Consider the following 14,270-nt stretch of genomic DNA (forward strand, 5'->3'; position numbering starts at 1 on the left):
CCGGGAGCTCAGGAGTTTGCCTTGCCTCCCTGCATGCGAGGCAGATACTCCATCACTGTACTATCTCTCTGGCCCCTCAGAGCTCCTCTTTTTGTTATTTTCATGAACTTGTTTCTACACCCGTTCTAAGTAGTCTCTCATTTTGTATTTTGAAGGATGACAGCATAGAAGAAAAACCATTGAAAGTTAAAGGAAAAGACTCTTCAGAGAAGAAACGGAAACGGAAGCTAGAAAAGGCGGAACAGCTTTTTGGAGAAGGAAAACAGAAGTCCAAGGAATTGAAGAAAACGGATAAACCCAAAAAGAAGAAATTAAAATTAAATGCAGAAAAATCAAAAGAACTGAACAAGCTGGCCAAGAAATTAGCTAAAGAAGAAGAGAGGAAGAAAAAAAAGGAAAAGGCTGCTGCAGCCAAGGTTGAAATTGTAAAAGAGAACACTGAAAAGAAGAGAGAGAAGAAAGTGCTGGACATCCCCTCCAAGTACGACTGGTCAGGAGCTGAGGAGTCTGACGATGAGAACGCTGTGTGTGCGGCACAGAACTGCCAGCGGCCCTGCAAGGACAAGGTGAGTTCTCGTCGCGTATAGTCCAGAGTGTGAGGACAAGGAGCACGCGCTTGGAGGCCTAGACTGGATGGAGGCACTGGTAGTGTTTGATTTCAGGACCTTGTGCTTCTTCCAACACCATGTTTTGTCTAGCTTTTTTAAATGATTTTGAATAGTGAGGCTTTTTGGCCAGAGTTCTTAATGGAAAATGTTGGGTCCTGCAAATCAGAAACTTAATGATCACAATGAAGCGAGCAGAGTTTATGCCATGGCTCTTAGCAGCAGTGCGCTTTGCATGTGGGTGGCGTAACATTTCCAGATAATCTTGTGCCTTCCCACTAAGATGACTCAGATAAATACCTATTCATTATCTTCAATGACCTGAGAAAAAATTATGCATTAAGGTTTGTTCCAAAGACCCAAAACTAAGGGGTTGATTTTATTTTTAGTCTGTGTCCTGTCTACATTGAGGCCGATGTGTACTCTGAAAGGGAATGTGATTTTTTTCCAGATCCATTACAATAAGACTTTTATTTTAAAAATTGTGATCCTAAATTTTGTAATTATGTGATGTACTTAGAAACTTCCAAATAAGACAGATGGGCTTTTTATGAAAAGTCTGCCAAATGACTGGAGGCATTTATTATGGTTCCCATTAAGGTTATTAAGTTCATAGTATAATTTAATTAAAATTTTTAATAGCTTGGTGAATTTATGACTAGAATAAATACATCTGTATTATCCCCTAATTTCCTTCTCAGTTAGAACTTGGAAAGATCATCTTATGTTTAGGTTCTTCATTTTTAAATGATAAAACCAGGATGCGGTGAAGGTAAATGATGTGACCAAAATCACAGATAATTAGGGGCAAAACTGAAAGTAGAACTCTGATTTCTCATTCCCAGACCAGGTTACCTCAGTGAATATCCCCACTCCACTAGTGATTCGTGTGAGTACAAAAGCACATTCCAAAATTAAGGAACTTGAAAATTACACACTAGGGTTTTTGGAAAATGAATGTATGTAGTAAATATATGTCCCATGGCATAACCTTCCAAGAATAAAAGCAGCTATAAATATTTTAGTGCTTTCTTCATTCTTTCTCTGTATAGTTCATTTTATGTCATTGTCACACCGTGTTCACTTTTGTATCTTGCTTTCTTTCTATATTATAGACATTTAACATTAGTGAATACTTGTTATTCTTATTTTTCATTTTACATTTTTTTCTCATTTGGAAGTAGAGAGATAGTGCTGCACGAAGGCATTTGTCTGCACAGGGATAACTCAGATTTGATCCCAGGTGCCCCTTATGGTCCCCTCGCCCCACCAGAAGTAAGGCCTGAGCATCGATGGTTGTGGCCCCAAAACAGAGACAAATAAATGTGCTTGTTTCAGCCTGAGATTGTTCATTAAAGAGACTATTGTGGATTAACTGTGTTTGGGTACTCAAGTATTACCAGCTTAGTGCTGACAGGACCACCTCCCTTTCTTCTTTTTTTTCCCTGCTAGGGAATCTCCCTTGCCCCCCTTTCTTGGACTTTTAATTACTTTTATGACAGTTTGGGAATAGCAGCCAGATACTCTTTTTTAAGCTTTCCGGTTAGGATTCCTGTAGTCTTTATATCCATCATGAGCCTTCCTCCTCCTTTTCATCCTTTTCATCTGGTCTCTTCTTTCTCTGCACCTTTAAACCTGATTCCGTCTATTTTCTTATTCCTATTATCGTCCTGTAGCACATAAACATTATAAGTAGTCTTTTTCTCATCTATAAAATTGTCAACATGTGCCCTAATTGCTCCTGGGGTTATGAAGATAAGGTGAGCTAATCTTACGAAAACTCCTGTTAACTGAAAAGGAGTATGAATGTTAGGATATGATTATTATTTCATTTACTTTTGGGTTTGGGGGCCATACCCAGCAGTGCTCAAAAAGCCTGTCTATAGCTCTGTACTCTCAGGTTGGTCCCAAATGAACTGTGGTTGACTGCATGACTTAACGCTTTAAGCCTATTGTCATCATTATAAATGTCTGAGGTTTCTAACATAGGAGGTTTTTAAATTTTTTAATCAAGAAACTTTTCTACATTTTGATGAAGTAAAATGAGTTCTAGATGAGTCATCAGGGAAAATGCCTATTTCAAATTATTAAACACATAGAAAGGTGAGCAAAGCATACATATAAGTCAGTAACTTAAGAAGCTTAGCAAATGTGTTTCATTTTAGACAATTTTGTATTGTTAGCACTTAGCCTTTGATTACTCTTTTGCAGTTTTCCATACAGCTTAAAGTTTGTGTCAACTTTCTACTTGCACCATTTTTACTAAGTATGTGGTATAGTTCATGAAGATCTTTATAAGACATTGGCGAGGTAGTATAGCAGGTAAGGACAGGAGTGATCTCTGAGATCACAGAGCCCTGAGCATAGTTAGGTGTGGCCCCAAACAAAGCAGATCCTTACATTGTTTACGAAAGAAAACCAAAATAATCTTACACATTCGCAGAACCAAAAAAATTTTTTTCCCCTTTTTGGTTCACACCTGGAGATACACGGGGGTTACTCCTGGCTCATGCACTGAGGAATTACTCCTGGCAGTGCTTGGAGACCATATGGGATGCTGGGAATCGAACCCAGGTCGGCTGTGTGCAAGGCAAACGCCCTATCCGCTGTGTTATTGCTCCAGCCCCCACCCAAATTTTTTTAGGGAGGAAAATTTTCTTTAAAATACCGTACAGCTGTTACAGGAAACCGGCTCAAGTGTGGGATAATGATGCCCAAAATTCTGTCTCTGGGACTACATGGATCCCTGAGTACCACCAGTTGTGGCCCCTGTTTGGGGGGGCGGAATCCTGGAGCAAAAGATTATATTTATATAACTGTACGTTCAGTTTACCTTTTTTTCAATTTACCTTTTTTGGTAACCAGCAATTTTCCTATTTTCTCTATAAATATGCAAATTGAGAAAACTTTTAAGGTTGACCGTATCCTCAGATTTATTTTCAAGATAATTTAGAAAAATTATTGCTAGATGAAAATATTGTTAGAAAATTTCCATCATTGGGACTGGAGAGAAACTTGCGCCATTGGGCGCTTGCCTTGCCTGTAGCCAACCCGGGCTCAAGCCCTGGCATTGTAGTTCCCCAAGACCATCAGGAGGAATCCCTGAGTGCAGAGCCAGGAGTGAAGCCCTGAACACCAAGAGTGTGGGCTGCCCTCCCCCAGAAAAAATAAAAACAGACTTTTCCATCATTTGAAATTAACGTCACACTAAAAATTATTTTTCCTTACATTTTGCAGGAAGGGGGAGGGGGAAGGGGTGGGGGGGTGGTGTTTGGGCCACGCTCAGCAGTGCCCAACTCTGTGTTCAGTGACTACTCACGGGTGATCACTTCTGAACGTCCTCAAGAGGTCACTTGCAGTACCAGTACAAGGCATTGAACGTGCATGGCAAAGTGCCTGACCTCCAGTACCATCCCTGAAATTACTATATCCAACCCTGAAATTATTATTTTGTTTTTGGGCCACGCCTGCCAATGCCCAGGGGTTACTCCTGGCGGTACCTGGGGACCGCATGGGATGCCAGAGATTGAATCTTGGTCAGCTGCGTGCAAGGCAAGTGCCTCTCACTGTACTATCTGTCTGGCCTCTCTGAAATTGATTTTTTTTTCAAGTATTTCAAAAAAAGTTTTAAGTTTGAGAATCCTTCACCCTGACCTACATCCTTTTATTTTAATTAAAATTATTTTTATGGTGATGCTAAGGTTCATCTCATATGTCCACTTCCCTCATTCTCTTCTACCCCTATGGTGATCTCAGTTCTATTGTCAGAGTCCAAGGATTTGTTTTCATTCACCATTGTCTGTTCCCTTCCTTTGTTTCTTGAGGAAATAAATTCTTTCAAGGCGTGTTTAACATTTTTTTTGTGTGTGTATGTCAAAGATTTTTTACATAGGCATCAGCCCCTTGTCCTTCCAAGATTTAAGTAGGCCTTTTCCTTTCCTTCAGAAGTTTAACATGGGACATAGAGATTGAGTTGGTAAACGATTTTCAGTTAGCCACTGATAATTTGTGTTATCAGTGATTTTGATCAGTTTTTGTCTTTTAGGACAGATAAAGAATGGTTGGATTACCTAAATGTGTATAACACGTACACAATCTCTGTGGACATCATCATGCACAGATGGGTAACTATGCTTTGCTGGTTTGCCTGTCTTAGCACTGATAATTGGATTTTTAGAAAACACATTGATCTTGACAAACTGAGAAATGGTCACTTAATGTTGAGAGTATAGACACACACACACACACACACACACACACACACACACACAAAGATAAGATGCTGGGTGTACATTTTGCTTTCTTAGGCAAGTAAGTAATTTTCACATTTGACTTTACAGTGAACCTTGATGCGAAAGATTGAATAGTAAAGTAACAAAACCTCAATTGGGTAACTAAGTTGACATTTCCTTGTTTATCTTCCTTAATATGTTCTCCTTTAAGGCATACATTTCCCCAAATTCAAACCCAATAACCAGCTTGTTTGATGTTAAATTAGTAGATATTTAAATAGCTCATAGTTGTTGAGTTTATTGTGATTTAATAAGTACAGGTCCAAGAAATACTGAAAGGAAATGAGAAATAACTATTAGAACATACTCTACAGTTAGCCTAGTCTCTTGCCATTACTAAAATCCTCAGTGAAGTTAATTCATATTCCAAAAATAAAAATGAACCAGGAGTAACCCCTATGCATTGCCGGGTGTGACCCAAAAAGCCAAAAAAATAAAAATAAAAATAGAAATGATTGTTTTGAACATGATGAAAATATATTAGAGAGGGACTTTTTTTTTAATCTCTGCTGGATTATGATGGTAAATTGTTCCCTTCTGGTTGTCCCCTAGTACTTGAAGGGACTTTATTGTGGCTCCAGTGATTGAATCAGGGTGGTTGCACCAGGAATTGGAGAAAGGCAGCCTCTTACTCCTGTGCTCACTCCAGCCCCTGATGAGTACCTTTTAAAAAAAATTATTTATTTGCAGACCATATCTGTTATAGCTTATTTCTGGTTCTGTCGTTGGGGATCACTCCTGGTAGGGCTTGAGGGACCATATGTGGTTCCAGGAATAGAGCCCAAGCACCTTCATGCAAGGCAAGCACCATACCTTGTGTGCCACTAAGCAGCTAAAGGAAAGCTACATGTTCTTCTGGAATGGTGGGCAAGTTAGATTTGGGAATGAAAACCTATAGTCAAAACCGCAGAAGTGAAAAATTTGTCTTATTTCAAAGAGAATGACAGATTTAATTTTTGGAGAACTGGAAACCAGTGGTTATAGTGCAGAATTAGATGTTAAACATCATGACACTCTTGTTGACAGCGAATATTGCCAGTGAATACTGATAATATTAGTAACTTTCTTACCAGTGGGTTAGTAAGAGTGAACAATGAACTGGATTAAGAGGGTTACAGGTAGATTGATCTAGTGATGCTAGGGTAACATCATGAACTGGATATTGACAATTATAGACCAGAAAAGGAATTTACTGTAGGAGGAAATTAAGTTGCTCTGAATGTACGAAGATCAGTAGCACAAAGTATCAGTGACAATCAAATTTTGACCATATGACAATTATCTGAGCTGATTAAAAATGTAGATTTCTGATCTGTACACTCAAGATACTCCAAGTGTGAGTTTGGGGGTGGGTCTTGGCCACGCTTCTCAAACACAACACATAATTCTGGCGGCAAGTGGGACACATTTTCAAAAGCAGTGCTATAAGCCGTTACTTCAAAATAATTTATGTGTAGAGCTGTGAGACTTATCTTAGAAGTATTCCAGGCAGTGAACCTGGAATACTGTTTGTCATACATAATTCATCATAGTCTCTATATGTTCTCTTCATTGTACAGATGAGGAAAGTGAGCCTTTATGAAGTGAAATGACTTGCCTCAGAACTTGACAATTCAGTGGCTTTTTATTTCTACCGTATAACATTTTCTCTTTAAGATTTGTAACTTTAGATAGAAACAATGAAGTCAGAGAGATATTTTTGACAAATGATTTTTTTCATCTTTTATTACAGCCCTAAAACCACTACTCTATTTCCTTTTGATAATTTTCATAGAAGATGGGAACTAATTTTGAAAAACACACTTCCCTTAAAACCCTTTACCTAGCCAAAATCTCCTTTCTCTTTTCTTTCTCATAAGCTGTTCTAAGGTACTTATTAGTTTCATTCAGAAATCTTCTTTGCTCTGATAGCTGGTAAAGCTCATTGTTTCAAGTGGCTTTTAGTGGATAATTGCCCATGAAATGATCCAGGTTTTATATTCAAGAGAAGGAAGAGTAGAGCTTGTACTTGGAAAGATTCTAATTTGCCATGGCACCAGCTGACACAGATGACCTCCAAATATAAAAGCCAAAAGCCACTTAGTTCTTCTTACTAGTCTCTCTAGACCCAGACTCTAGTCCCTTTGTAGCCTCCTATGATCACAGTATTCTTTGAAGGGTCAAAGTTTGCCTGGCAATTGCCACCGACCTACTCGTTTTTGAGACTTTAATTTTAAACCCCAGAATGATCTATTGACCTGTGTCTTTGACTGTTTTAATTGGTTAACTTGTAAGATTTGACCTCTGATATTTGCTAACTTTTTATAGGGAGTTGTATTTGTAACGGAAGAAGAGAAGAATAAAAAATATTAGTTTTAAAAGTGGCCTATGTGACTGCTTTTCTAAAAAGGTATTTAATGCTCTTAGTATTTTGGCTTATCTCTTTGAAATAAAGCTAATACGCAGGATTGCCTTCACATTGTTGTACTCTTCCTTTCTTGATTTGTAATTGTATTGTCTTAGAGTCTAGAAATTGTTAATACTAGCTAAAACTACTTGGCTGCTCTATTAGACGTTTCCTTTTTGGTCAAGTGTTTCTGAAACATGTTTCTGCCTCACAAGGAGCCCCAGGTATTTATGAGGTAATGGAGTACCTAAGAGGCCTAATTTTTGGACACATTTTGGCAAATACATAATTTGGGGTATTAACTTCCTAGCTTCTTTCTTTAAAGTAACCCCATAAGTCATTGTCTGTCTCTGGACATTTCAGTTATTTGCTAGAACTTAAGCAAAGAAAGCTCTTTGGTTTGTTTTTATTCTAAGTTCAATGTTCATATAATCTAAACATGCCCCACTCTTGTCTCCTACAGGTAGACTGGGTACAGTGTGATGGTGGCTGTGATGAGTGGTTTCATCAAGTTTGTGTGGGTGTATCTCCAGAAATGGCTGAAAATGAAGATTACATCTGTATAAACTGTGCAAAGAAGCAAGGGCCAGATAGCCCAGATCAAGCACCACCTCCTTCCTTCCTAATGAGCTACAAACTACCAATGGAAGATCTTAAGGAGACTAGTTAGCAGATGCTAGGTTAGCCTGGGACTTGGGGGAAAATGGACCACATTGAGACCTTAGTCACCAATGAGAGTGGTTTAGATCCACTCGGAACATTGCTTCCAAAGACAAATGGCGTACAGAGAAAGTCCTCTTGGCTGACTTCCTCTTTGCATGGAATGTGTGACCTACATTCTCTATCAGCACATCTATGCATAGGGTGTCTTCTTTGGTACTGCGGCCGATAACTGCGATTCATGTCTCCTTAGAGTGTGTTTTGCTGTGCTAAGGCCAGGCAGGCATTTGACTCAGCTCAAGGGTGACTGGTTGGCATTGATAAGTTGGTGTGCTAGCAGGGCACGCAGGATGTGGCTTATGGCCAGTTGATAGTAGAAGTTTACAGCCAAGGGGCAGTACCATCTGATGGTGCTGATTTCTTGGGTCTCCATTGGCTAGTTGGAGAGGAGTACTTTCAGAGTACCACTTTCCTTCCACTGTTGTTGCTTGGCACTTAATATCCTTCTGATTCAATTAGGAGAGGAACAAGGATGAACACTGCTACTGTTAGAACGGTTGAGACGGTAGCACTGTTGGGAGTCCTTAGTTCCTTGTGCTTGTTTGCACCCAGAAGAAAATCCCAAGTGAGAGGCAGATTAGTTTATCTACCTGAGCAGGAGAATGTAATCTAGCTGAGAAACCTGACTAGATTGCGTTCTGGAAAGAAGAGCTTTTCTTATTTCAAGGCAAGAATCTTTGAGAAGCCTTGCTCTCTTGGGTCTGCATACCAGAGAAGAGAGCAGGGCCATGGATCCAGGCTTCTGCAACAGAAAAAGAAGACAAGTCAGAATGTTGTACTGAGCCGCAGCAATGCATGCTTTTCGGGGAACCTTCATTCACACGTATACCAGATAACCACCAGGCTTCAGGCATGGCCATGAGCAGCAAGACCAGCAAGTAACAGCTTTTGCCTTGCAGCCCTGACCCCAGTGTCTACTGTTTGCGATACTGGCAGTTTCTGGTTGTGACCCACAGCAGATGCTGTTGACTAACACCACGGCTTCATCAGAGAATGTGAGGTTGTCGTACCTCTGGGTGATGAAGTTGTTTTAGTAAATCCATTTTTTTAAAAAGGACTTGTTTTTACTTTTTTCTAAATGTCTCTGACTACTGACTGTTCTATAAATAGATTATTTTTCCTTTTTTAATATACATATATGAATATATAAATATATATTTACTGTTACCAGCAGCATATGACAGTTTCAGCATCGAAAATTCATTTGGGGCTTCCTTTCTCTTGCATTTTAATAATAAAACAAAAAAAAAATCCCATTCCTTCCTTGTAGTACAAGGAGTTAGCGCTTCCTTCTCCATGCTAGTCTGATGAGATTTTTCCACCTTATTTTTGTCCTGATAGATAGTCATATTTCCTTCATGTGTTGGAACTTGTCCCTGTCTGTTGGGAAACAGTTTTATTGTATCTTGTGATGGCTGTTTTGTATGTGAATGTTTGAAACTATGGTGCTGTGTCTTCCTCCCTCCTGTTCTCTGTTCTTGTTAAGGTGTTAGGTAAGCTGTATGAAAACTCTTCCTAGAAGGGGACTCCCTCCCCCCCTTTTTTTTTTAAAGGGGGGAACCTAACTCACTAAAAAGTGTTTTGTCTTCACTGTCCCGTGTCCCTTTGTTTTGGTTTAACATTCTGTGGTTTCACTTAAATACATCGGTTTCTTTTCTTTGAAAGGGGAGAAAGCAGGGCCTAAAGGACAGTCTCGGACCTCTGGGCCTTTCGCCCCTCTCTCTTTTAAAGAAATGTCTTCTAGTAACTAGAAGTGAAATGTACTGTCCAGTTACAGTTTGAGTGGGTATGAGATTTAACTCAAAAGGCATCTATTAAAAAAACAAAAGGCAAATGATTTCCTGTAAAATCCAGTTTCTGTAAATGCTTTTTCTCTACACTTCATGCAAGTCTAGTCACTCTTCTGCAACTCAAAACATTTCAGTGTTTTGGCCAGTTAGGAGTGTCCTAAAAGCTCCACTAGACATACTCTGTCTTGAGCTTTCATAGCGAATATTTGTATGACATAAGGCTCTCGTGGACATTGCAAGGGTAATTTAACAAGTTCATGAGTTTTTGTTTTACTAAACTATTTGAAGGTATTAGTTAAGAATTCCATTGGGCGGATGAAAGCACAATTTTTTTTTTGCCTTTTGATTTTTAAAAATATCTTAATGCTTGTGGGTTAAAAACTGAAGAGATTGTTACCTGGAATACATTCAAAAAAAGTATTTTTCCTTCCTGGTCACCATGAGCTCAAACATCATTGGAAGGCATGAGGCTATGAAGAAGGTGGTGGTTAGTTAAGATATTTTCTTTAGGGAGTAAGGTGGATAGGTAAGGGTGGCTAAGTTTAGGTTGTAATTTAAGTCCTATATAAGGTCATCATCTTCTGGAGACCCTAGAGAAAAATGCAAGATGTTCTCCTACTATGAATAATTTCTTGTTTATCTTGTAACATTTTAAAACTTAAATATGTAATTTAGTTAATTATAACTAAGTTAAATATGTAAATTATATAATTCAGCTGTGGGATTTTCTGTATTTATTTGGAAGTCATAGAGAATTTGGTCTGTCTGAACCTCGGATTAGACTAGGCTGAGAAGAACAGATGGGAGAAAATAGAAAAAAAAAACATAATATGCAAATCTCTTACATTGGAACTGATAAACCGAGATTAATCTACTTAAAAATAAGCTAATGTTCTAAATAAAATATTGTTTTCTTTACAGTAAATTGCTTACTTACCATTGATTCCATTTTCTAGTATTTTTAATATTTTGTATTGAAACTTGGTTCTAAATGTTTATTTACATTCCTATCTCCTTGAAGTTGCAATTCTTCACCATTGGGATTTTAACCTATATTTTCTTCGAAAGACGTTTCTTACTACCTTCGTCCTAAGCTATTTTGGCAAAAGCTATAGAAAGAAAAATTAAAACTGGTAAGTCTTGATATCTCAAAGAGTAGCTCATTGGAACTATGCAAACCCCATGTTTACAAGTACAACTTTAGCATTCGTAACTAGCTTTTTCGTTGGGGTAAAAGTGACATTTTTCTTCCACATGTTTATTTCACTTTCTGATAGTTACTACAGACAAAGCCATATTGAGATGTTGAGCCTAGATACCCTTCCTAAATGGCTGCAGACCAGCTTTGCACTGCATGATTAAAATTTGTGCTTTGGTAATACTCGAAATTATTGTATGTCATCCTTGGAGTAATTGAGAAGTTAAACAAACATTAAATCTGTGACTCCCCACAATCTTCTTTGTTAAAAACCAAGCAAAATACAATAGATCTGTAAACTGAGATTGATTTTTTTTTTTTTAACCTGTGCTTCACTTCTGATCTTCTCTGCTTTTGTCTCTAATAAGTGTCCAAGAGATGTCAGTGTTGTTTTTCTTAGTTTTTAGATTCTGGATATGATTTACTGCACATACAATAAATTCTTTACTTTTCTATATTTTAATTCTGTAGTATAATTGTGTGAACCTTAGCCTGCAGTTGAATTTGAGGATGCAAGTGAAAATTGAGAAAGCCTTTCTGTCATAGTATGGGATTATGCACTTTTAAAAAGGAAAAAGTGACTCTAAATTTAGAGTACGATTTGAAAACTGTATGTTGTGGGAAAATTCATCAATTAAAGTCCCACACGTAACCAGGTTCAATAAAAGTCTACATATAAAAATCTACATTTGAACTAGCTTTGTATGCGTGTAAAAAGTTGCTTTTGCAATAGATCTTTATAAATTTTATAAAGCGGGGCAATTGACTTGCCTTTTCCTTTTTTAAACCCTTCCCCCTTTTTTTGTTTAAAGCATATCATTAACTGTGGATTGCCATGATACGGATAACTTACAGCATGAGAAGGAAAAGAACGGATGTTAATTTATTTTGGGATTGCTGTCTTCTCTCAGCTTGGACCATACCCAGCCATCACTATGCAATGAATGATGTGCGCTGGGAGAAGGCGCTGATGGTTTTTTAAAGCTGTATCCTGCTTGTATTCACTTCCGCAATACTCCAAGATTTCTGAACGGGAATGCCTTTGTAAACCTCTAGAACCCCTGTGGATTATTCCCTTGCGTATTTATTTACTTGTTAGTGACACTTAACTATAATAGGGGCCCTATTTCCCAGGGTTTTTGGTGGTGCCTTATGAAAAGTATAACTTGATTTCTTGTTTCATGAGCATGTTCTGTGTTTCTTTTGTTTTCTGAAAGAGTATTAGATTTGGTAGTTTACATGAAAAAAAATAAAAGTTTTGTGTCTTCAGGCTCACCCCTACTCTGTTGTTTACCTTGGTGGCAACTCTCTACGGTAAATTTAAGGAAGAAGTATTGTTGCTGAGGAAAAATACAGCACAATACATGCAAGCCTCTTTCAACCGGTCCCAGAGCAGTTCTAAGAGCGTTTTTGCTCGAGCTGTACAATCACAGGATTCAAATGCACTAATGAGTATTGTGGTTCACTTTTTCCAATAATGCTTTATTCCATCGCTAAACATACCTTGAAACAAGCAGTCCTCAGAGATTTCGCCGCCCGTCTTTGTTTTCAGCAATAATCCGATGAGGACCAACGGCTACTTCACCATCTTTGGTTTTTGCAGAGCTTATTTCTGCAGTGAACCAGCCAAGAGCAGAGAAAATGAGGGAAAGTGTGTTTTCTCTGGACTCCTAATGTTCAGAACAATTCGCACAACAATGTGCTTTGGAGAAGAAACTAGTACTTTTTTACTGTCAAGGCAAAAATCATTTCAGATCTTGCAGGCATGCAAATGTGCTTGCCAGGAATTGTCCCCAAACAGAATTAGGTGACTGTATGTGTTGTGTATAATGGATGAAGACGCGTACGTTGGAGCTATATGTAGTTGGTGGGAAAGAAAGAAAAAAATCTCAGTTGGAAAATTTGGAAAATCTCAATTTCTCAATTTGGAAAATAATTTTCTTGCCAACAAAAAGATACCTGGAATTTCAAAATTTTATATTTTTATCAGAATTTCATGTACTGTTGCCCCAACCCCACTTAGGAGTCTGAATTTCTTTTTTTCTTTCTTCTTTGTTTTTATTCAGTCACCGTGAGCTACAGTTAAAAAGCTTTCATGTTTGAGTTTCAGTCATACAATGATCGAACACCCGTCCCTCCACCCATGTACATTTTCCACCACCAATGTCCTCAGTGAGTCTGGATTTCTTAGATAAATGATTTTTTTTTTAATTGTGTTGAATCCTCACATGTGGGCCACACATTTCTTGGTCTGTTGTGATGACAAAATGGAAGATCTGAACGTGTCTTCATGGATTTAGCCACATGATACAAGTAACATACCAAAGACTAATCAATACCTTGAGTTATTTTGTTACTTTTTGACTACATATTTTCTCTTTTGGGGGGTTGGGAGTGGAGGTGGGGGGTGGCCTTCCAGGAGTCCTCAGGAGTTAGTAAGGGAATCACTTCTGGCAGAACTCAGGGTGCCAGGGATTAAACCCAGGTCGGCTGCGTGCAAGGCAAAAAGCCCTTTGTACTCTTTAGCCCCTGTGTTTGCTCACTAAAACAGATTTCTCCTCTAATTTTAGAAGGGAAGAAAACCTTTAATATTTTCTGTACAGAAAAATCCCCGGAAAGTTTTTGGTTTGGGCACCACACACGATCGACGTTCAGAAGCTGCTCTTCTCTCAGTGCTCTGGGCTTGCGCCTGGTGGTGGTTCGGGTGCCTCAGAAAAGGCATGAACCCCAACATTTGGGGGGAGAAAATGATCATGACTTGCTTAAAGGCATAAGATCTTGTTTAAAGGCATCCTGATGGAATGCGAGCAACACAGGAGTCAAGTTAGAATTCTGTATAGTTAACTTTTTCAAAAGCCCAGGTCAAGACAATATAAAGAACACCAGATTTAGGAATTCAGTAATCTGGATTTTAGCTCTCAGTCAGTCTCACCTGAAGTCAGTTATTCAAGCTTTGTTTTTGTTTGGGCTCGCAACCTGCCATGCTCAGGGCTTACTCTTGGCTCTCGCAACCTGCCATGCTCAGGGCTTACTCTTGGCTCTGTGCACAGGAGTCACTTCTGGTGAGTTCGGGGGGACCATATGGAGTACCAGGGATTAAACCCAAATTAGTCACATACAAGACAAACTTCCTACCCACTGTACTATTGTCCCAGTCCCTCCTTTGAGCCTGCATTTCCTTTGTGGGTTACTTCACATAGATAAGACAAATTTGGTTGAAACTGAGAGATGGGGCAACCTTTAAGATAAGTGACTTTGAAAGATGTATTTTATGAAAAG

General features: G+C 38.6%; 1 protein-coding gene across 1 annotated transcript in view; it reads left to right on the top strand.

Annotated features, from left to right (window-relative positions):
• KDM5A (lysine demethylase 5A) overlaps positions 1–12,266 on the top strand; it is a 90,527-nt gene extending 78,261 nt beyond the window's left edge. Inside the window, exons 27-28 of the mRNA XM_056117925.1 lie at positions 156–566; positions 7,747–12,266. Coding sequence (XP_055973900.1) covers positions 156–566; positions 7,747–7,953 — 618 coding nt within the window. The 3' untranslated portion in view covers positions 7,954–12,266. The remainder of the gene's footprint in view (positions 1–155; positions 567–7,746) is intronic.
• Positions 12,267–14,270: the final 2,004 nt, after the last annotated feature.

This window comes from Sorex fumeus, unplaced genomic scaffold (genome assembly GCF_029834395.1).
Source record: "Sorex fumeus unplaced genomic scaffold, SorFum_2.1 ptg000036l, whole genome shotgun sequence".
In the NCBI taxonomy this organism is placed as follows: Eukaryota; Metazoa; Chordata; class Mammalia; order Eulipotyphla; family Soricidae; genus Sorex; species Sorex fumeus.